Source organism: Acomys minous (genome assembly GCF_964271855.1).
Source record: "Acomys minous genome assembly, chromosome: 4".
In the NCBI taxonomy this organism is placed as follows: Eukaryota; Metazoa; Chordata; class Mammalia; order Rodentia; family Muridae; genus Acomys; species Acomys minous.
In genome coordinates, this window is record NC_140486.1 from 126,915,579 (window position 1) to 126,938,333 (window position 22,755).

General features: G+C 48.4%; 2 protein-coding genes and 1 long non-coding RNA gene across 3 annotated transcripts in view; 1 reads left to right on the top strand and 2 right to left on the bottom strand.

The window, feature by feature from the left end:
• Nucleotides 1–1,568: 1,568 nt before the first annotated feature.
• TXNDC2 (thioredoxin domain containing 2) lies at nt 1,569–3,574 on the bottom strand. The gene is made up of 2 exons (XM_084779359.1): nt 3,289–3,574; nt 1,569–2,992 (listed from the first exon to the last, which is right to left on the bottom strand). Exons 1-2 carry the CDS (start codon nt 3,395–3,397, stop codon nt 1,632–1,634), a joined length of 1,470 nt encoding a protein of 489 aa, XP_084635485.1. The 5' UTR covers nt 3,398–3,574; the 3' UTR covers nt 1,569–1,631.
• Nucleotides 3,575–8,220: 4,646 nt separating this feature from the next.
• Nucleotides 8,221–11,508, top strand: LOC311595460. The gene is made up of 3 exons (XR_014778450.1): nt 8,221–8,483; nt 10,249–10,380; nt 11,297–11,508. It is a non-coding gene; the product is annotated as an uncharacterized lncRNA (long non-coding RNA).
• Nucleotides 11,509–17,915: 6,407 nt separating this feature from the next.
• The window catches only part of RAB31 (RAB31, member RAS oncogene family), a 113,843-nt gene continuing 109,003 nt past the window's right edge, over nt 17,916–22,755 (bottom strand). The window contains exon 7 of the mRNA XM_084778183.1: nt 17,916–20,599. Within this exon, the coding sequence (XP_084634309.1) occupies nt 20,502–20,599 (98 nt within the window). The 3' untranslated portion in view covers nt 17,916–20,501. The remainder of the gene's footprint in view (nt 20,600–22,755) is intronic.

A 22,755-nucleotide genomic window follows, 5' to 3' on the forward strand; every position in this document is an offset into this window, starting at 1 on the left:
GCTGTCCCACTCTCCCACTTACCAGGGAGGTTGCCATGCAAGGGTCTGAGGCACAGGGCTAGTGTGTACAAGTCCTTTCATAGTGAAGAGACCTACTACCAGCCCCTGAGATTGGCCTCCATTCTTGAATTAGTGCAAACCTTAGGTTGCCACATTTTAATGAAGGAATGCTGATTTTAAAATGCTCACTAGCCGGGCATGGTGGCACACGCCTTTAATCCCAGAGCTCGGGAGGCAGAGGCAGGCAGATCACTGTGAGTTGGAAGCCAGCCTGGTCTATAAAATGAATCTAGGATAGCCAAGGCTACACAGAGAAACTATCTCAAAAAACAAACAAATAAATAAAATGTTCACTAATACTTCATATTTTAAAAATACTTTAAATTAGCCAGGCGTGGTGGCTCACGCCTTTAATCCCAGCACTCGGGAGGCAGAGGCAGGCGGATCGCTGTGAGTTCGAGGCCAGCCTGGTCTACAAAGCGAGTCCAGGACAGCCAAGGCTACACAGAGAAACCCTGTCTCGAAAAACCAAAAAAAAAAATACTTTAAATCAAAAGAAAACAGAATGGTGGCTCCCAACATGGCACAAGGAGAATGAGCTGTTCAACAGGTGCAAAGGAGCATTTAGGGGGTAAGTTCTAGAACTCTGCTATATAGTGACTAATAACATGGCTTTGGCCACTTAGAATTCACTGAGGGTAGGCCTCCCGTCAAATGTTTTTGTTGCACTAACAGTAGTGACTAGAGCAAAGGGACCCAAAGTAACTTCTGGAAGTCAGTGAAGCTAGGCAAACGCATCCAGTTGTCTTGTTAGGCAGGACTGGCACTGTGGGGCAACCAAACCTTCGCAGACTACTTAAAAGAACGGAACCTCTGAACCGAGTTACCACCCAGCCCAGACCTGGATCTTTGGTCCGGGAGACACCTGAGAAGAGGAATCTCCAGCTCTGTCCGTTACCAGGAGCCAGACAGTGCAAGTCCTTTTCCGCCAAGGCACTGATGTCATAATGCCATCAATGGTGGCTCAGGCTTAAGCCTCTAGAAGCCTGGTTTAGAGTTCTGTCTCAGGTTTTGTGAGCAAAGATTAGTAAATTGATCTCTACAAACTGGAAACAGCCTTGGTGCATGGGCATAGGATAAAAGAAAACAAAGACCCATGACTCAGCCCAACCCTTTCGGAAGTTTCTTATTAAATCCCCTAAAGATGTGTGAGTAGCGGTAAATACATGGGACAGGAACTTTCCACTGCCCTTCAGGTATGTACTTCTACAGGGTGACCGCTGCATGTCCAGTGTTGCTGCAAATACCCAAAGGGCAAGATTTTCAAGATGGAAAGGAAAAAAAAAAGATTGCAAGATTTACAATCTCCACTCAGGGAATTTCTAATTTACCTTTACCCCTACCCCACCCCACACCCTCCACAAAAATCATGGTCACACTGTGCTTTGATTCAGTCAGATAAAAGGTGGGCCTTCATGTTTCTGACAAACAAGCAGAGCTATGTAGGTGAGCATATTTGTCTTATTTGGTTTTGTTTTGTTTGGTTTGGTTTGGTTTGGTTTGGTTTGGTTTTCTGCAAATTAAAAAGAAATCGGCTATCAACTAATTCGTAATGTTCTCAGAATATATGATTACTTTAATTCTGCAATGCTTGTTTCAAGTTTTTCCACAAGGGCGCCAGAAAACTCAGCCAACTTTTCTTCTTTTTTATAAAACTGAAAAGTTGGGAGGCTTAAGATATCAAGGTCCTGTATCAGCTGCTGGCAGTCGTCAGCATCCACTTCCAGGAACACCACGTCCTCGTACTTCAGGGACAGCGAATGGAAGTGTGGCCTGATGACCCTGCAGGGCCCGCACCAAGAGGCCGAGAAATCCACGGCCACCAGCCTCTCGCCCGCTTCTTTGAGTGCCTCCTCAAACTCCTCCTTGCCCATGATCACCCTCACCATGTCTTCCTCCTCCAGGAACTCCACTTCCTCTTCAAAATGTAATTTGCTTTGGGTGGGCTGCACCATGCCTTCTGAAGACTCGATAATGTCACCTTCCTGGGACCGGATGGTGCCCTCTAGGGACTTGATCTCTCCTTCCTTAGACTGGATGGCACCCTCTAGGGACTTGATCTCTCCTTCCTTAGACTGGATGGTGTCCTCTAGGGACTTTGGAAGGTCTCCCTCCTTGGACAGGATGGCATCTCTCAAGGATGTGTTAATGTTACCCTCCTTTGACTGAGGGCTGTCCAGTGAGGACTGGGCCATTTCTCCATCCTTAGACATGGCACTGCCTTTTAAGGGCTTGTGGGCTTTACCCTCCTTGGACAGGATGGCATCCTGTGAGGACTTGGGGATTACGTTCTCCTTGGACATGACACTATCTTTTAAGGGCTTGTGGGCTTTGCCCTCCTTGGACAGGATGGCATCCTGTGAGGACTTGGGGATTACACTCTCCTTGGACATGACACTATCTTTTAAGGGCTTGTGGGCTTTACCCTCTTTGGACAGGATGGTGCCCTGTGAGGACTTGGGGATTTCATCCTTCTTGGACCTGATGTCTTCTGAGGGCTTGGGCACGCCACCTTCTTTGGATTGGATGGTATCCTCAGATGACTTGAGCATCTTGGCCTCCTTAGATTGGATGGTGTTTGCTGAAGGCTTGTGGGTGGGTCCGTGTTTGGGATGGGTGTTTTTTTCCAAGGACTTAGGGATGTTGCTATGTTTGGTCTGCATGGGGTAGCCTGAGGTTTTAGACATGTTTTCCTGCTTCAACTGGGTGGTTTTTTCTGAGGACTTGTGGCTACCTCCATGTTGGGGGTGGGTGGTCTTCTCTGAGAACTTGGTGGTGCCACTAACCTGCTGTGGGACCTCAGACTCCTCTGCGGACATATGGAGTGTGCTGCTGACCATGGGGACAACAGTGTTCTCTTTGGACTGGGCTGTATCCAAGAACTCTGGGACCAGAAAACCATCGGTTTTGGATAGAACCTGTAGTGGATTTTCTGAACAACAACAACAACAACAACAAAAATTAAATAAATAAATAAAATAGAAATGCAAAAGGAGAAACAAAAGACTGACTATCCACTCCAAGGAAGACTTATTCTTAGAGATGAGCTAATCTGATGATGTACAGATTTGAGTAACTTCGTTCACCAGACAGCCACATCAGTGATTACATGGGTCTTTTGTGTGTCCTTGTTGCTTTCAAAACAACTTTCCTTTCTTGGTTTAACACGGGCCACCTACTCCCCAAATTCAGAGATCCCTAAGGCCACCCTCTTCCTTTCCTTCTTACCATTGGTGTCACTTTCATTCATTTTTTGTTGATTGTTTAGTTTCATGTCTGGCTCCTTGGGGGCTGCTGCTTGAACCCTGCTGCTGTCCGGCCCCTTATCTTGATTCATCTTTTTTGGTCCTCCTTCGATGTTTCTTCTGTAGCCAAACTAAGAACAAAATATGCTACTCCTTAATACCCAGGCAGCACTCCATAGCCCACCTTCCTAAGCAGTACTCCCAACAGAGGCATTGGAGAGCTCCATGTCAGCCTCAGAGCTGGTGGTCAGGCTGTGCAAGGTTATGGACACATAAACAGGCATTATTTCCTCAGGGACAAGCAGCCACTGAGGTAAGATCCATTGTGATCAGCACCTTACAGATAGGGAAACTAAGCCCTAGAGAAGTTACCCAGCAGGATAGGTCAAAGTTCAAAGGCCATGCTCAAATATGATCCTGGACTCTATCTTTAGCCAAATGGTCTGTCTATACCAGGAATGTAAACCAACTTTCTTATAATTTTCCTCCAGGGTTCTCTAGGCCCCGTATTTCTCTTTATAACTCACTAATTATGTTAGTCTGTTTTTCTGTTACCATGACTGCAGCTATGTACTTTATAAAAGCATGAGATTTATTTAGATCAGATTGCTGGAAGTCTTAGGGAATGGCACCACCAGCACTAGCTTGGCTCCTATGGGGGCTTCACGGTAGATATGAGGTCCCAACAACATGGAAAGGCCAAACAGGAAAATCACATGATGACACCGGAAGCCTGAGGTGGAGAAGACTATACATGCTCTCTGTCACAGTTAAGGTTACTAATGCTGTGACCAAACATGACAACCAAACACAACCTGGGGGGGGGGGGCGGGGTGAAAGGCCTTATCTGGCTTACCTGTCCTGAATCAGTCCACTGAGGAAAAGCCATGGCAGGGACTCAAACAAGCAGGAACCTGGAGACAGGAGCTCGTGCAGAGGCCATGGAGGGGTGCTGCATGCACGCAGGGACAGCCCCACCCACCATGAGCTGGGGCCACCTGCATCCATTACTAATTAAGAAAATGTCCTACAGGTTTGTCTACAGCCTGATCTTCTCAACTGGGGATCCCCCTCTGAGATGACTCCCAGCTTGTGTGGGGTTGAAATAAACCTAGCCAGCACACTCTCCTCACAAGAAGTAGCTAAGGATCCAACGAGAACCACCTTAATCCCTCCTGAAGGAAGAACACACAAAGACACCGCCACCCCGCCTCGCAACATTGCTACACTGAAAACAAGCTTCCAACTCGAGGGCACTTGGGGAGCAAACCGGTCCTCACACCCCGTCCCTTCTCACAAGCCCTGCTCGCGCTCCACCATCCTCCCACCTTTCCCTGAAGAGCAGTTTCCTTGTGGCTAGGTCCAGTTCAGTCAGCCCTGTGTACTTCATCATGCATAACATAACTGCAGTCAAATTACCTCTCCACAAGGCTGGGGTGGAGCTCCCGAGTATAGCTTGCCTAGCATGCATGAGACTCCAGATGCCATCTTTTCTTTCTTTCCTTCTTTCTTTCTTTTTTTTTTTTTTTTTTTTTTTTTTTGGTTTTTTGAGACATGGTTTCTCTGTGTAGCCTTGGCTGTCCTGAACTCGCTTTGTAGACCAGGCTAGCCTCGAACTCACAGTGATCCGCCTGCCTCTGCCTCCCAAGGAGCCACGATGCCTGGCTTCTGGGTTCCATCTTTAGCAAAACACACACACACACACACACACACACACACACACACACACACACACACACCACACACCTTTCAGAAATCTGTTTATTTTGAGGTCACTTGCTTATTTTCCACATTTACTCTGCATAGCAATCCAGATCCAGGAATATGCGTGAAAATGAGGTGAGGTTTTGCATGTCAAGAAAGTTTTACATTTTAGTTTATGTATATGGGTGTTTACCTACATGTATGTCTGGGTACCACTTACGTGTCTGGTGCCCACAGAGGCTAGAAGAGGGCATCAAATCCCCTGAAAGTGAGTTACAGACAGTTGGGAGCTGCATGTGGGTGCTGGGAATCAAATGTGGGTCCTCTGGAAGAGTAGCCCTCTGTCCAGCCCAAGTTTTGCATTCTCGACATATCCTTTTGTTTTGATTTTTGTGTAAGAAGTTCTCATGTTTCTCTTACCACACAATACTAACCGTAAACACTAAGAAGGCTGTGTGTCCGTGTTGTGTATAGAGCTTTGAAACAGCTACTAAAAGTGATGTAGTCATCTGGGCTTTGATATAAAAGCAGTTTACCAAGGGGCAAATTGAGGCTAATATCAGCAAAGTCTTTTTTTTTTCAACCGAATATATTTTATCTGTTCTTTGACAATTTCAAACAACATATCTTGGTCATGTCTATGGTCCCACGTTCCTTGGAATGCCTGGATGCCACAGGGCACTGAGCCAGAAGTCGCGCACACTTCTCCACTGCAAGGCCCGAGCATGGGATAGGAAGAAGCTCTGGGTTCAGAGTCCCACTTCCCTGGGGGATGTGGGCAGGGAAGGGTGGAATGCAGAATTAGGTCCCTGGCACAGGATTTCCCGCCTGGCTGAACATGGGCGCGAAAAAGGTTCCTCCACAGCAAAGGGTTATGGCTCTTTTAGTTGGACTGCTGGCCCTAGACAGCAGTGGGAGCTCAGGCTCCGAAACTGAGCCAAGAGGCAGCAGAAGCCTGACTTGACTCGGGCCGAACAGAATGGCTGCTTTGGGACCAGCCAGCAGGAGCTGCAATGGAGAACTGCCCTGACTTGCTGATGAACAGCAGATGTCCGTCGCAACCACGAGGGCTTATACGGTGGCCGTTTAGGGTGCCAGCAATGGATTCTTCGGGGAGACAGAGGCCCTTAGCCCAGAATAAACATCAAACCTCAGACAGTCTTTGATGACATACATGGTGTGCTTTGTTTTGTGAGGAGGGACTTTATAAACCTTGGGCCGTGAGGAGGGGTTTGGGGCTGTGTGAACACATCTCATTGGCTGGAACTAGAATGCTGGGGATGCTCTATTTCCATGGGGGAAAAAATAACAGGTGACAAGCTCACATGACTGACCACCTGTAGCCATCGTGGGCTTATGTCACGTGCTCCTGGGTCAGGCACAGAAACAGGAGAGAGCTTTATCCCACACCATCTGCTCTCAGAAGGAGATTTTAAATCTCTTCCAGGGTTTACACACTCCATCTCGACAGTCCCATGCCACTTCCCCCGGAGGCGCGGTCCACAAGCCCCACACACATCCACCTCCAAAGACCCCCTCTTTCCTACCTCCCTAGACATTCCCAACACAGCTCCTTCCCTCACTTCACATCTCTTGTCCTTTTGGTAGCCCACTGAGTCCAGCCAGCACTGGCTGCTGGAACGCTGACTCATCTTGGTTTAATCTTGCATAGGTACCTGCTGCACAGCATTCCTCCCTGCCCCCTGCCTCTAGCATTCTTTCCGCCCTCTCTTCTGTGATGGAGAGAGGGGGGAGGGGGGAAACCAGGGTGGGGTGGGGGAGCTGATACAGATGTTTCATTTAGGGCTGAGAGCTTAATACGTCACATCTTCGCACTTTGACAGTTGTTGCTGTCATAAAAGGGATGTGCAGGGACCTTGCTCATTGTTACGTGGACTTCCTGGACTTCGTTCCTTGGGTGTGGGCTTTACAAAGGCATCAGGGAGTGGATTGTGACTTATGATATGGATGAGACTCCCTAGCTCAGAGGAAGAAGTGAGGACATTTCCGCTTCCCTGATATAAGCCGCGGAAGCCAGCGGACAGGCGGTATCCGGGCCTCTCCCCTCCAGCTCTACGCACCAGCACAGATGTTGGTTTTATGCACTCACAGGAAAGCTGAAAGTCGCCCTCTCCGGCTCTGGGGGTTGGGGGTGGGGCAGGAAGAACCACAGATGGATTCCACAGCCTACCCAGTACTTGTCCCCGCAGAGCAGAGGGATGGATGGGTGCCTAAGACAGAGGGGCAGGCTCTGGCCTCTTTAGCCCGCTGGGGAAAAGCCAAGGACCTGTCAGTCCTGCACATATACCTGAGTGGGGCTGGGAACACTTAGACCAGTGGACCGTGGAGGCCTAGAGAGAGCAAAGAAGCCATGCTGCTGGGAAAAGAGGTCAGGGGCAAGAGTCCCTGTGTTAGAAAGAGTGCAGTGCCTCCTGCTGCAGTGAAGCCTGGCTGTGCTGCTCAGCTCAGCGCCAAGCAAAGCCAGCGAGAGGTCAGAGCGCTGGCACAGTGGCTCCCACGGAAAGGAAGCTGAAACACAGGGCTAACACACAGCAGAGAGGGCCCCGGGTGATGAAATCCTAATAGGCACGTTTAATTTGGCAAGCCAGCTCCTCCTATGCTCCCCCTTAATCCCACAGAGGAAAGGCCCACAGGAAAGGTTAGCTCCCTTTCAGAAAACGTTTGAAGCTGCACTATACCCAGCTGTGCTAGCAAGAGAGGAAATCTGTGCTGCAGCTGCTGCTGTGGCTGCTGCTACTGTGGCTACTGCTGCTGTGGCTGCTGCTGCTGCGGCTGCTGCCACGGCCTTAGGGGTCTTGGTCACGTGTTCGGCTTAGCAGTGCTATGAGCTGTTTGATTCTCCCTCATGCAGTTTATGGATTTCAAGTGAAATACTCATGGCTCTGAAGAGTTTTCACTCCACTTGCCATGACCTGTGTTTTCCTTCAGCTCAAGTACGTCTCCCAGTTGCTTGGGAGCCTTTAGTGAGCCAGGTGTGTCTTAGGATGCAAACAACCAGCTATTTCAAGCACAAGGTGGTTTAAACAGTTCTGAGCTAGCCTGAAAGGATCTTACTTGGTCTCCAAACATTGCACAGCACTGCAGAACAGACCTGCCCATGGGGAGGTGGGGAGGCAGGGAGGCAAGAGGAAACCAGCACCACCACCAAGGTTGGCTCCAAGAACATTCCGCTAGAGATCCAATCCCATGAGCCTCTGGGTTTCCTCTCAGCTCAAAGCTAGTGGTAAACACTGATTCTGCTCCTACGTTCCTTCCCACTGGGCTTCTGGAAAGACAGGGTAGAGCCAGGTAGGAAGCAGGTTCAAGGACTGGGAATCTAAGCTGCACCTACAACCCCAGCTGCAAGGGGCCATGACCGCAGTGTTGAACAACCTGCTAGAAGGAAGTTGGAATTTGCTTGGAGGATTCGCTTCTGCCTCTACAAGGAGAGTACTGAGGACCAGACTCACAATGGTAAGCTGCCATAAATTGTGACTTTTTGATTTATAAAAAAAGTACAGATTTCCTAACAGAAGACTTACAAAACCGATATGTGAGCCGGGAACAGCAGCCCACACCTATAGACAGAAGCAGGTGGATCTCCGTTAGTTCGAGGCCAGCCTGGTCTACAGCCAAGATTACACAGTGAAACCCTGTCTCGAAAACCAAAGGAGGGAAAAAAAAAAGAAAAAGAAAAAAGCTGATACATGAAAAGGAAGTAAAACTGACCCATTCTGTCTGTGTTGTTTCTCTTTAAATGCCTGTCAGAAACAAGCTCGGGGTCAAGGTCTATGTCGGTTCACAATTTCAGAGCAGCTTTAGTGGCAGTGAGAGCCCGTAGCAGACACTTGTTCGTGTTGAGCAGAGCACAAGACAGGCCCTAACCATCCATCCCCACCTCTGTTATCCTGACCTCGCCCTGTAAGGTTTCACAGCTTGTCTGTTTGCCCGTATCCTTATGCTGCTCCTGAGGCGGTCCACCACTGGCATTAGAAGCCGCTTTGTTGGGATCCAGCCTAGACTGGAGGCCAGCTGAGACCCTGAGCTTCACGGGTTAGACAGTTACAGAATCTTTGGCCTTTCCGCCAGGAGACAGCCATTGTTGGACTGCGCAGGTCTTAGCGGGTGACCCATTCTAATAAGTATAGATTCACTCTATCATGCAATCCTTAGAGAAGCCTGACTACATCAGCCCCTGACCAAAGAGAAGGGACATGAAAGGAACTGTCCCCCACAAGACATTGACAAGCCGTTCACAGAGCCGGGCGGTGGTGGTGCACGCCTTTAATCCCAGCACTGGGGAGGCAGAGGCAGGCAGATCACTGTGAGTTCAAGTGTAGACCAGCCTGGTCTACAAAGTGAGTCCAGGACAGCCAAGGCTACACAGAGAAACCCTGTCTCGAAAAACAAAATGAAAAACAAACTGTTCACAGAAGATGAAAACCCAGAACACTGAACAGCAAATAGTTAAAACAACCCTGGACATGGTCCTGGCCCCTTTAGCCCTCACATCTGACCACACACATGATGAAGTAGGAGTCATGTGGCCTAAGTCTGTCCTCTCCTGCCCAAACCTGAGCTTCTTGGGGATGAAGGCAAGCCTTGGTGGCTCTAGCCTCTTGCACAGTGTGCCATACCACAAATGCTCAATGACTACTTGTACAATAGGATGGAGATGCCTGTGTCCTGTGCGCTCCCCTCACTCCCCAACCCTCTGCCTCCCAAAGCAATACTTGATTACTTGACTCAGAAGAAGAAGGGAAAGAATAAAACTGACATTTCAGCGCTAGACTCATTGTGTGTAGGACAAAGTGCCACTACCTTTGATGGTACTGTTTGAACTTAACTTAGATGCCAATAATCTGTTCCCACGTCTATGAATAGGAGGGCGGAGAGAGGTCGGGAAAAGAGGAGGAGATAGGGGTGACCTCACAGGGAGAGCAAAGGAAAGGAAACCGGTGTGGAGGGGGCAGAGCAAGAGGTCTCCAGCCCACGAGGAGGCTGGGTTAGACATTTCCCCATTGGATGCAGACTTAGAGTTTCATCTTACTTGCAGTGGGGTGCACGTTTTCTGAATGGGCAGTGTCTCCCCACAGGCTCAGGTTTTTGAACAGTTATTTCCTCAGTTGGTTAGGAGGTATACCTTGGGGGGTATGACGAGGGGGGGTGGGGGGGCGGAGATGCTGAGGGTTTACGCCACTTCCACCTCATTCTCTCTGCTTCATGCTTCTGCTTGAAGATGTGATGTCTCTGCCTCCTTCGTGTGGAAGGAAAATGCGACCAGCCAGCTTGCTGCTCGTGCTGCCATGCCTCCCTGAACACCATGGACTTACCTTCTAGAAGTATTTGCCCAAATACATTTTTTCTATAAGTAAGTTCCTTTTGGTCATGGTGGTTTTTTTTTTTTTTTTTTTGGTTTTGGTTTTATTTGGTCATGGTGTTTTATCACAGCAACAAAAAAAACATGACTATAAGGAATGTCACAGAAAAGTTTTGAGAAAGGACGCTGTTTGATCGGCACCGTAGCAGGCCCACTTTTGCATATTCACTTCTAGCACATTCTACAGTAGATCTGTCATAGTCCACCTTTTTCTGTCATAATAGACTATCACAGACTGGGTAAAACAGAAAGAAAATAAATTTATTTCTTACCACCTCACTCCAAATCTGACAAGTCCAAGATCATTCGGCTGTCATATGGCCAAGACCTTTGTGCCACACCATGTTATGGCAAAGGCAACAGGCAAAAGAAGGTGACTGGGGGTTGGGGGGGTCAAATAGAGAAATTAGTACAGTAAAAAAGCAAGCTCAGAAACACACCTCACATCCATGCAGCGATTAGCATGCTCATAGTACATGTGATTCCAGAGTTTGAAAACCAAGGAAGGGTCTAGAGAAAGTGTGTGGCATCCTGCCATGTTGTTTTGTGTGTGTGTGTGTGTGTGTGTGTGTGAGAGAGAGAGAGAGAGAGAGAGAGAGAGAGAGAGAGAGAGAGAGAGAGGTGTTTTTCTCTTTTCTTTCTTTCTTTTTTTTTTTTTTTTTTTTTTTTGTTTTAGTTTTTCAAGACAGGGTTTCTCTGTGTAGCCTTGGCTGTCCTGGACTCACTTTGTAGACCAGGCTGGCTTCGATCTACCTGCCTCTGCCTCCCAAGTTCTGGGATTAGTTATGCACGACCACTCCCGCCCAGCTGAACAAAGTGGGTTTTTTTGACAAGTCTGTTACAAGATAGCAAATCCACATCCACATTCATGATGGCAGAGCACTAATGACATAAATGGTTTTTACAGAACTCACAGCTTAACACCCTTGAACTGAGGACTGGATTTCTAACATACACATCCTGGGGGCAACCTCAAAAAGGCCTGAGGGCCAAAGATAGAATCCAGAGAATTCTGCTCAGAAGCTGTCACAACAGCGGAAATACAGCATATTAAGAACCTATGAAGCTGGAGCCGATAAAAGAACGTTATGCATGAACTCCTCGCTGACAAGGTGGACTGGGCTGCACGCACCCGAGAGGGTGCCTGAGGCAGGACACCCACAGGGCACCCTATCAAGCACTTGGGGTGGGGGGCAAGGTCTCACCTCTGCAATGGAGTTAGGTCAGACTACAATTTGGAGGTCAAACCCCTAGAAGTAATTGATGAAGCTCATTTTTCAAATTAGATTATATCATCAGGAAAATGGAATATTGGAGGGAAGGAGGGGAAAGGGGAGAGGGGGAGAGAGAGAGAGAGAGAGAGAGAGAGAGAGAGGGAGAGAGAGAGAGATTGGCTTTCATTGCTCCGATGAAGTGCCCGCAGAACAACTTAAGAAAACTTCTCCACACTCCCAGTTTCAGACATTTCAACCCCTCAGAGGCAGGAAGGAGCATGATGAGCAGAGCCCAAGGCAGCGACAAGAAAAGCCAAAAAGGAAGAAAGGTTTCTGCACCACATAAATAAAAAGGAGGCTGTGACAGCACCTAGGTACGGTGGAGGAGTTTATTGTACCTAAGAGGGGGAGCAAAGCCAGAGGCAGAGACATCTGGGGAAGCCCAGAGTAAAGAAGCCCCTGAGGCAGGCCGTGTGGGAAAAGGGGGGAGGGGAGAAACAGGAGACTAAGAAACCAAAAGGGAAGCTGGGGCCCATAGTGGCGCACACCTTTATCCCCAGCACTAGGAAGGCAGAGGCAGGTGGATCACTGTGAGTTCAAGGCCAGCCTCATCTACAAAGTGAGTCCAGGACAGTTACAGCTACACAGAGAAACCATGTCTCAAAAAAACAACAATAACAAAAAAAAAAGAAAGAAAGAAAGAAAGGAAGGAAGGAAGGAAGGAAGGAAGAAAAAGAACCCAAAAGGATTATATAAGGGAGAGTCGAAGCAGAAGGGACAGCCCAGCCCAATCTCTGGGCTAATGAGGTTTAGGGTAGTGGGTAGAGCATGCCAGCCATCTGTGTCTTAGTCAGGGTTTCTAAGGCTGCAGGAAACACCATGACCACAAAGCCAGGGAGGAAAGGGTTTATCTGGCTTACATTTCCATACTGCTGGTCATCACTGAAGGAAGTCAGGACAGGAACTCAAGTAGGACAGGAACCTGGAGGCAGGAGCTGATGCAGAGGCCATGAAGGGTGCTGCTTACTAGCTTGCTCCCCAGGGCTTGCTCAGTTTCCTTTCTTATAAAATTCAGGACCATCAGCCCAGGGATGGCCACACCCACAATGGGCTGGACCCTCCCCTTCCTGCCCCCCTCCATAGATCACTAATTGAGAAAATGCCTTACAGCTGGATTTGTAAAAAAATATTTTATTTAATTTTAATTTATGTGAATTGGTGTGAGGGTGTCAGATCTCAGAGTTACAGACAGTTAGTTGTGAGCTGCCATGTGGGTGCTGCGAAGTGAACCTGGGTCCTTTGGAAGAGCAGACAGTGCTCTTAACCACTGAGCCAACTCTCCAGCCCACAGGGGGATCTTATAGAGGCATTTTCTCAACTGAAGTTCCCTCCTTTCAGATAACTGATGCTGTATCAAGGTGACATAAGACTAGCCAGCACTGCCTGTAACAAGTAGGGAGTGAGGGGAGAACCTGGTGGTCTGGTCCACTTTCATATGTTGAACAGGTACCTCAGTTAACCGTTTGTCCTGGGTTTGAGACCTAACAGCCTTGTCATCCTTCAAAGGCATACTTCCAGGACCTGCTTTCTCTAAGCAGACTGGACCTTCCGGTGTCCCCCAGTCTATTCAGATATTTAACCCATGAGTGGGTCAAAGTCCTGATGAGATGAGAGCCTGAACACTCACTAACACAGGCAAAGGTGTGCCTCACCAGCCTCCAACGCGTCTCCCAAAACCAGTCAAGTTGACTCAAGGCTGACCACCGCCAGAGGCTTGCAGAAGCTAGCTGTATGCAAGCCAGAAGGTTGAGGGCGCACAGCGAAAAGCTGGAGGAACGTTGGAGCCCAAGACACAGAAACCAGAAACAGAGAGCATGAAAGCAGAATAGAGAGAGTGACGCTAGGGAAGCCAGTTCTGGGTGCGTTTCTAATAGTCCTTGACAGCACGAAATGAGGAAAACAAGTGAATACAAGACCAAGAGTCACTTCTTTTGTGTGTGTGGGGGGGGGGGCGGGGGTTCGAGACAGGGTTTCTCTGTGGAGCCTTAGCTGTCCTGGACTCACTTTGTAGGCCAGGCTGGCCTCAAACTCACAGAGATCCACCTGCCTCTGCCTCCCGAGTACTGGGATTAAAGGCGTGTGACACCACGCCCGGCTGAGTCACTTCTTATAATTTTGTGAGCACAAAAGAAGAGGGAGTGAAGGAGATTCCCTTCAGCTGGTCACAGTTAGCAAAGGCATGAGCGCTTGCATAAGTTGACAGGATCGCAGGATCGGGGAACAGTGTAGAAGGAAGTGTAAGGAGGGAGCACAGAGGCTCTAGGGTGGGCCTAGGAGACAAGTTACAGGGTCTCTTTCAAGCAAACAGAAAGACGTATAAGTCCAGGGAGAACAAGGGTTGAAGCAGAGAAAGGTCGTCCACACTGCTCACTGACATACACCAGTTAGGGTGCTGGGTTATCAGCAGGTCCGGGCCTCAGACCCCACAAAGTCGAGGTTGCTGAACCCAGGTGCAGGAGTTATTTCAAAAGCACTTAGAAGGTCACCGAGGGCTGAGCAAGGGTCCCCACATCAAAATCAAGGACAAGGGAGAGTCAGAGCAGAGCGACCTTCTGGAAGAGTCAGACCAGCTGTTTGCTGATAGGATGCTAGTTGAGTCAAACCGGCAAGTCCCTTTTAATAGGACAACTCTGCTCTTCCAGCCAGAGCTGATTAACCCTTAGCTCCCCAGGCAAAAAGCGTCCTCCGGAGATGTGAGAACTGCTTCCAAAATAGGATAGGACTCAGCATGGACACAGCTTGCCCTACTTTCTCGCTGTGCAGAATTCAAAACGTCCCTTACGTTTTCCAGGATCCTTTCTTACAAAGGCGATTGACTGGGCCGAAGATGTAGCTGAGTGGAAAACTTCTTGGCACCTGCAAGGCCCTGGGTTCAATCCCCAATCACAGAAGGAGAATTTTTTTTTAATGTCTTAACATTAGAACTGTGCACAGTTCTCAGATTTTTGTGGACAAACTGAGATATAATTTGAAAGTAGCTCTTGGGAATTTGTCAATACAAATGGGTTTCATTTTCTGCAGCCCCCCTTTTCCCCCCTAGAATAATGAGAGTAAAGAAAGGAAGAACTAATGCTAGCTTACATTTGACCTCGAGCCCATGTTCCCAGGCTGTCATCTTGGGCAATTTAGCTTCGAATCTCAGTTCCCTCATCTGTAGAATGGAGCTAACAGTATCTACCTCATCAAAGTTGTGAAAAATCAAAGGAGGGAGGACGTGGTGTGAAACACCTGGGGCAGTGTTGGGTACAGAAGCCTCTCTGCTAGTGTGAAGATTGTTGTGTTTGACTTCCTGCCTGGTGCCGCGGCCACGAGAACCTCTGTCGGGTGAAAGCCTGTGGGCCCAGGCAGGAGGCACCATCAGGGGCCCGAGTGCTGCTTTCCATGAGAGGAAGCAGCCTTTGGCCTTTCCTGGAGACCCTGTGTGTTGGCCTCAACCCAGATGTTTATTTCCTCCGCCCCCAGCACCAGTCAAAGGCTGGAGCTTATTGTCCCTGCCCTAACTCGTTATTTCCTTCACTTCACCTCTGGATTAGCCCTGGCATGCGGTATTATCCCCATTTAATTTTTTTTTATTTTTATTTATGGGCATTGGTGTCTTTCCTGCATGTATGTCTTAATGAGAGTGTCAGATCCCCTGGAACTGGAGTTACAGACAGCTGTGATCTGCATGTGGTTGCCGGGAGTTGAACCCAGGTCCTCTGGAAGAGCAGCCAGTGCACAGCTAACCGCTGTGCCATCTCCCCAGGCCCTATTACTCCCATTTTACAGGAGGAAACTGAGGCCCAGACAGACCAAGCACCTTGCTCATCTCAGAATTGAGTAGTGGAGTATATTCCTAAGACCTTGGTTCCTGCTCAGAAGGCGCAGCCTCTCCAAGTCAAGCTGTCTTGCAGTTGAAACTTCTTTTCTGTCCTGCTATTCTTGGTTTACTTGCCTTTAAGTTCTAGGCTTGGTAACTGCGTGGATCAATCAGGTCACGGAGGACTAGTTCAGCATTTGATTCACAGCAGCCCTTAATAAGTCCTTATTGGAAAGGTGAGTGGGTGAACAGACCGGTGGGTTGCTGTGGGTGAAAAGATGCATGGGTGTCTGGGTGGATGGCGTATGTATGTACGTATGTATGTATGTATGTATGTGTGTATGTATGTATGTATGTGTGTATGTACGTATGTATGTATGTATGTATGTATGTGTGTATGTATGTATGTATGTATGTATGTGTGTATGTACGTATGTATGTATGTATGTACGTACACGTATGTATGTATGTATGTATGTATGTGTAATTGTATGTTTGTGAGAATGGATGGGTGAGTGGGGGTGGGGATGAGGGAGTGAGTAGATGGGTGGATAGTTAGAGATATGGATGGGCAGATGGATGAGCGTTGAGTGAGTGGATGGGTAGGTGGATGAGCGTTGAGTGAGTGGATGGGTAGGTGGATGGGTGTGTGGATTGCTGGGTAATCAGAGAGATGGGTGGGTAGACAGACATGTAACTTATAGAGAGCCATAAGAAAGCCCTTATCCACTAGCTTGAGTTTTCGGACTCCCTCTCCACGTCTGGTGATGACCTACTTGCTGGCAGGGTCCTTGCATGGAACAAGATGTCACACACTGAAAAACAAAGGTTACTGACAGGTATGGGATCTGGTTGGTGTCGTGTCTTATAAAGTCATCAGAATTCAATGGTGAGGGCTCCAACCTGAAGTCTTTTGCTGTTTTCTTTTCTTTTTCTTTACTTTTTTTTTTTTTTTTTTGAGACAGGGTTTCTCTGTGTTATCTTGGCTGTCCTGGACTCTCTTTGGAGACCAGGCTGGCCTCTCCACAGCGATCTGCCTGCCTTTGCCTCCCGAGTGCTGGGATTACAGATGTGTGCACCACACTCAGCTTTTCTTTTTTAATTGTTTTGTTTGTGGCATGTGTGTACCTGCATGTTCGTGCTCACCTATGCTCACGTATATGGAGGTCATGGGAAGACATCGGCCTCCTGCTCTACCATTCTCCATCTTCCTTTCGTGATAGAATCTCTCACCAAACCTGAAACTCAACTTTCTGCAAGCCTGGCTGGCCACTGCCTATCTCTATCCCCCAGTGCTGGGGTTGCAGGAACACAGGGCCAACGCCTGGCTTTATGTGGGTGCTGGGGGCCCAAACTCAGGTGCTTGTACTTACCCAGCAAGCACTCTTACCCAGTGAGCCACCCCTCCAGTCACGGTAGGTTGTTTCCTATTTCTTGTTTGGTTATTTATAGGCAGAGAAGCTTCCCAGCATGCCTTTGGTGTATCTCAGCCATAAGGAAACACAAGGCTCCAGTGCAGAGGCCTTCTAGCTATTTGGCACAAGTTGCATGTGGAAAGCACAAGCTCCACTGGTGTGTGCGAGCCAGCGTGGTGCCAGTGGGCAGGCAGGGGAGCTGAGGAGACAGCTGAGGTAAGCACCACCAGGCTGGCATTGATGGAGATCTTTCTAGCACACTGACAAGTTAGCTTAGCCCTTGCCTCTTACCTCCATATTCCCCCATCTCTGAGCAAGACTGATATTGGGGAAATAGAGGCTACCAAAGCACTTATCATCACTTATTTATTAAATACTATCATTTTGTCACACTGGCTTCAGACTTATTCACTGACTTGTCTATTTACTTCTTGAGACAGGGTCTCAGCCTATATCCCTGGCTGGCCTGGAACTCACTGTGTAGACGAGGCCAGCAGAGATCCACCTGCCTCTGCTTTCCTGGTGCTGGGATTAAAGGTGTGCCCTACCACCACCCAGCTTTGGCTTCAGAGTTTTATACTACAAAATAAATAAAAACTGTTGGCCGTTAAATGCCTTATGTTCACCTTTGACCTTTGACCTGATCTGGTCCCATTCCTCTTCACAAGTTTCCACCCACACATCAATAAATCACCACTATGATACCCCAGCTGTCTTTATTCATGCACGGAGGGCCGTGGTTCCATTCCCCGTGCTGTGCAGTACACAGCTATGGAGGGCTATTCCACATACCCCTCCAGCGCAGCCCTGCCTTCCACACACCGCTTCCAGATGCATGGTGACGCACTGTAGATGATGCGTTCACCTCAGCACACACCTTCCACCACGTGAACATGTCCTGTTTTATTTATCTGTTTCCTTAGTGGATGGCAGTTAGACATTGTCCACAGTGTGCCAGTGGACGCCCCTGTTCCTCTTTATTCCGAGTTGACTTTCAAATAACCATCTTACTGCTCATAGTAAGAAAAGGATACTCCGTAAAACTTAAAATATTTATTAGTAGGAATGATACCAGTGGGTTAAGATCAAAAGCAGTCGATACAAATGAGCGCAGAGGGGACGCTTGACCACAGGACAGCGTATAAGACGAGCAGGTCCTAGGCGCTGCGGACGGGATCTTCTAGGTGCAAAACCTGGGTCCAGCCCAAGTGGAAACCCTTTACAAAAACACCAGAAAGGGTGACAGTCCGTGTGACGGCGTGACTGCTGGGTCACTCTGGGTGTTTGTCATGGCAACGGTAAAGAACAGGATCAGGTCTGAATACAGCCAGAAACGTTGGCTGGCCGATGGCTTCTTCCTCCCGGCCCTGAACACTGCAGAGCGGCAAGAACCCTACACAGACCACAGTCCTTGATGGCAGAGGAAACATTTCAATCCTTCAAACCTCTCTCAGGAAAGAGTGGGATTCCCACTGGGGCACACAGACCTTACAGTTGGCCAGAATGCAGGCTAGTCTGCAAGGTGACGTCATATTCAGTCCCTAATGTACCACTTAAAAAAAAATGGCAAGTCGATTCTGTACCTGGGTAAAGCATTTGCACAACTCCACCGCTGTTCTTAGGGACTTCTGTTGAGAAAGAGTCCCTTTGACAGTGTGTGCCTTATAGACACAAGGTCGTGAGCCAAACACGGCCATTCTGAAATGGGTTACATAAAATCATATTTACACATGCACCAACCTGCCACATGTGAGAGAAAAGAAAATGGGAGTTGAGAAGGGAATTTTGGGAACAATGATAATGACACAATATCCTACGTCAGGAGCAACTGTAATTTCTAGATCTTTCCATACATTTTTATGGTTTAGGGTCAGTTGTTAAAACAGCCCAGAAAGAATGCCAAGCGTGGTCAGAGAAGCACCAGACACTGCAGCACCTGTCTGCAGAGAAGGCCCGTGATGGTGTCAGTGTTTATGTGCCCAAGTGCCACATTCTCTCTTTGCTCGTGGTGGTGACACATATACATACCTACCCTCTGTGTGTGGCTTTGATATCAATGGCAATGCAGTCTGGGAAAAGCACGGTTTTGTTCCCTCATGTGCTTCTCCGATAGACCCAGGGTGGCTCACGCTCACCATCAGTGAAGCCCAGATGGTTCAGCCACTGCAAACCCAATCCAGCTTGGAAGTCTAGACAGACGGACAAATGCAAGCTCCCAGCAAGCTTCCCCCAAAAGGGGGAAGGGAGGGGAGAGGGGAGGGAGGGGAGGGCGCTTAAAAATAAGCTTGATAGTACCTGGAAAGGGGCCACTTGAACGTCAACCCAATTATTTTTTGTTTCACCTGTAGTGAGTGCATTACTGTCTTTGCCAGCACGTAGAATGCTGCCCACCAGTGATGCTGGTGACACAGGACAGGAACTGACAACCCTTGAGAAGGCCCTGGCATGACATACAGGTGCCATTTGCTGCTAACAGTGTTTGAGATGCCTGCTATGGGACACTGAGGGACACTCTTGAATCAAGACAAGTACTTGCTATCCCCCACATTCTACAGTTCAATTGACTCTCAAACTGGGAGACGCAGGGAGACTATTATACATCCTGGAGTGGACAGCCACCGGCTGTGACTGGAACCTGCTTGACGGCCTTTCTCTCCCAAGCTGGCAAAGTGTAAAGTAAAGTACTTCTTCTGATGTCAGGCTTCTGGAGGTCCAGAATTTTAAGGTGGTAGCATTCCTCTGCCTGGTGTGCTGTACCCCACGATTCGCTGCTATTACTACAATTTGGATTCAAACATTGTCTGGTTAGTTTTTTCCCCCTTAGACGCGACACCGTGACAGAGTCTCCTAGTAAATGCTCGGTGAGCGCATCATCACCACAAGTGGAGAGGATGCGTGCAGGATGCTGCCTCCATCCTCCATCCTCCATCCACCACCACTTCACTCTTTTAAACCCGGCCTCCCAACCCCAAGGTAATACATAACGCTCTAGTCTGATTTGATTGGTTTACAGACGACATACCTTAGGAAAATGTTCATGGATGGGACGAAAAGGGATACAGATGGCAGTTTCTATCGCAACCTTTGTCTCTTTTACAGAAGATCAATCCTCAGTTTGAGTGATGGTGCAGCTATGTGTGTCTGACTTCCTTCAGAAGATTAATAAAGGCTTATTTCCAAAGCCAGCTTAAAAGCCAACCAACCGACCACGCTGCTTTTCTGCCTTTTGTGAACTGGCCAGAAAGGAAGATCTGGCCCCGGGCTCTGACGAGGGCACAAAGGAGATCAGAGGAGAACAGCACTGTGAGGTCTGTGGACAAATCTAAACCCTTTCTAATATTTCTTTAACAGAAAAAAAAAATGGCAACTAAACCTAATACCTAGCAAGTATAAGCCCTGCTGGTGCCTTTCCTAAATCGAAGGCCACGTCGTGGTGTTATGGTGAGCTTTCCAGAATCTCTTTTCAGGGAACTTCCCTGTCCAGCATCCTGCAGGTCTCCAGGGTAGAAAGCTGCTCGCTCCCCAGCAGACAGAGTCAGCCCGGAGGGTGTGGTCCTTCTGTGCACTGGACGCCGCCGGAGAGGGCTCTGGCATCTTTACGCTCTGTGTGCCATGGCCCTCAGCTCAGCAGCACCGCCGGCTGGACTGCAGGCTCTGGTTCCCAAGCTTGATGCCGCCACTGTTTCCATTTTCATGGGGGTCCAAGGGAGGGATCTGGCGGCCTATGGGGGGTGGGAAGGGAAGCCAAGATTGAAGTTCTCTGATTTTATTTTTATTTTTATTTATTTGTCTTTGTTTTTCGAGACAGAGTTTCTCTGTGTAGCCTTGGCTGTCCTGGACTTGCTTTGTAAACCAGGCTGGCCTCAAACTCACAGCAATCCACCTACCTCGGCCTCCCCTGCCTCCCAAGTGCTGGGACTAAAGGCGTGCGCCACCATGCCTGGCTTGAGGTTCTCTTATTTTATTTATTTTAATATTTATTTGTTTATTACATACACAGTGTTCTGCCTCCATATACACCTGTATATCAGAAGAGGACACCAGATCTCATTATAAATGGTTGTGAGCCACCATGTGGTTTCTGGGAATTGAACTCAGGACCCCTGGAAGAACAGACAGTGCTCTTAACCACTGAGCCATCTCTCCAACCCCAGTTCTCTTATTTTAAAAAGTCAGCCTGGACTCACGACAGCCAAGGCCACAGAGAAACCTTGTCTTGAAAAAAAAAGGAAAGAAAAAAGAAAAAAAGTCAGCCTGTTCAGGTGCAAAAAATAGCACTATTTGGGGGAGGAGCTAGTTCCTTCCTCCTTTCCTTTTCTTTTTTTCTTTTTATTTTTTTCCCTCCCTTTTTGGTTTTTCTTTTTTCTTTTCTTTTCTTTTTTTAAAGATTTATTTATTATGTATACAGTGCTCTGGCTGCAGGTACACCATGTGGTTGCTGGGAATTGAACTCAGGACCTCTGGGTGAACAGTCAGCACCCTTAACCTCTGAGCCATCTCTCCAGCCCCCTTTTTGGTTTTTCAAGACAGGGTTTCACTGTGTCGTCTTGGCCGTCATAGACTCACTCTGTAGACCAGGCTGGCCTTGAACTCACAGGGATCCGCCTGCCTCTGCCTCCCAAGTGCTGGGATTAAAGGCGTGCGCCACCACCACCTGCCCAGAGCTGTTTTCCTAAGACAGAAAACTCTGGAAACAGCATGCTTAGACAGTCTTACTCCTGTCAGAGATTCACCATTGGTCCCTCTCAGCAAGTCTTACAATGGCCACTGTCACCACCATTTTCTGTGACTTCGCTGGAGGCCAAGCCAAAACCAAGTGGTGGTTCTTATTATAACCCACATCTGGATTTTCCAATGAATCCTCAACCCTGTGTTCTGCAAATAGTCTCTCTCTCTGTCTCTCTGTCTCTCTCTCTCTCTCCTATTCTTCTATTTGTCCTAAAAAAAAAAAAAAAGGCAGGGAACACTAGCTCTAAAATGGAAGATTCAAGCAAACAACAAACAAAAAGCCCATGACTGATTAGAGGGGAGATTGTTTCCAAAGATTTTTGCTTCTGTTTTTGTCTTCAAGGCAAACCTGTGCTACCTGTTTGGATGGAGTCAGAAGACCCAAGTTGGCACGAGAGGCGAGACTCGGGTTCAGAGGCTTTTCCTGCACTGTGCGCTGGGCAATGCAGATGCCGGCAAAGCTCAGGCGCAGAGAAGACAAATGCCTCTGGCTTTCGATTCAAGGTTAACAGGAGAAATGAGCGCTGATATAGAGTGAACGAAGAGTTCCAGCAGTTTCCACAGCCACACCTGCCGTCCTGCACAGCCAACAAGCCGTACAGAGGCTGGAGGCTGCTCTCTGGAAGAGCTCAGCAGAAACTCCCGCCTCAGCAGGAGAGGCAGCCTTGTACCTCCCTCTCCAAGACATGCCCCAAACTGTAGTCACAACTGAAGTTTGTTTGCTTGTTGTTTTTAAATGCCCTTTCTACTTTGTCAACCTGAAGTAGTGAATAAAAAAGAAAGTACTGGTGCTGTTCTGAGGATTTGCCCCAGCCACATCTGGCCAATAAAGTGCTGCCTGCTCCTCACGCAGCTCATGCGTTCAGAGGCCCAGTGGTGTCAAGCTACAGAGCCATTTAATCAAACACAGTTTTACAAGGGCTATAGCTTCTGCATCTGAAGTTTTTAGATAACACTACACTTGTGACTAGTACAGTGTGGTCGACGTAAACGATAGAAGCTGCTCACTGAGGGGTATGGAGCACTAAAGTGACGTATACAGTGGAAGCCTCCAACTTCACGGGCACGCCAGGTAAGTGGGGTGTCTGTCTGTCCACACTCCTGTCCTCCCTCCACCTTTCCTGCTCTCACAACAGGCTCCAACACTATG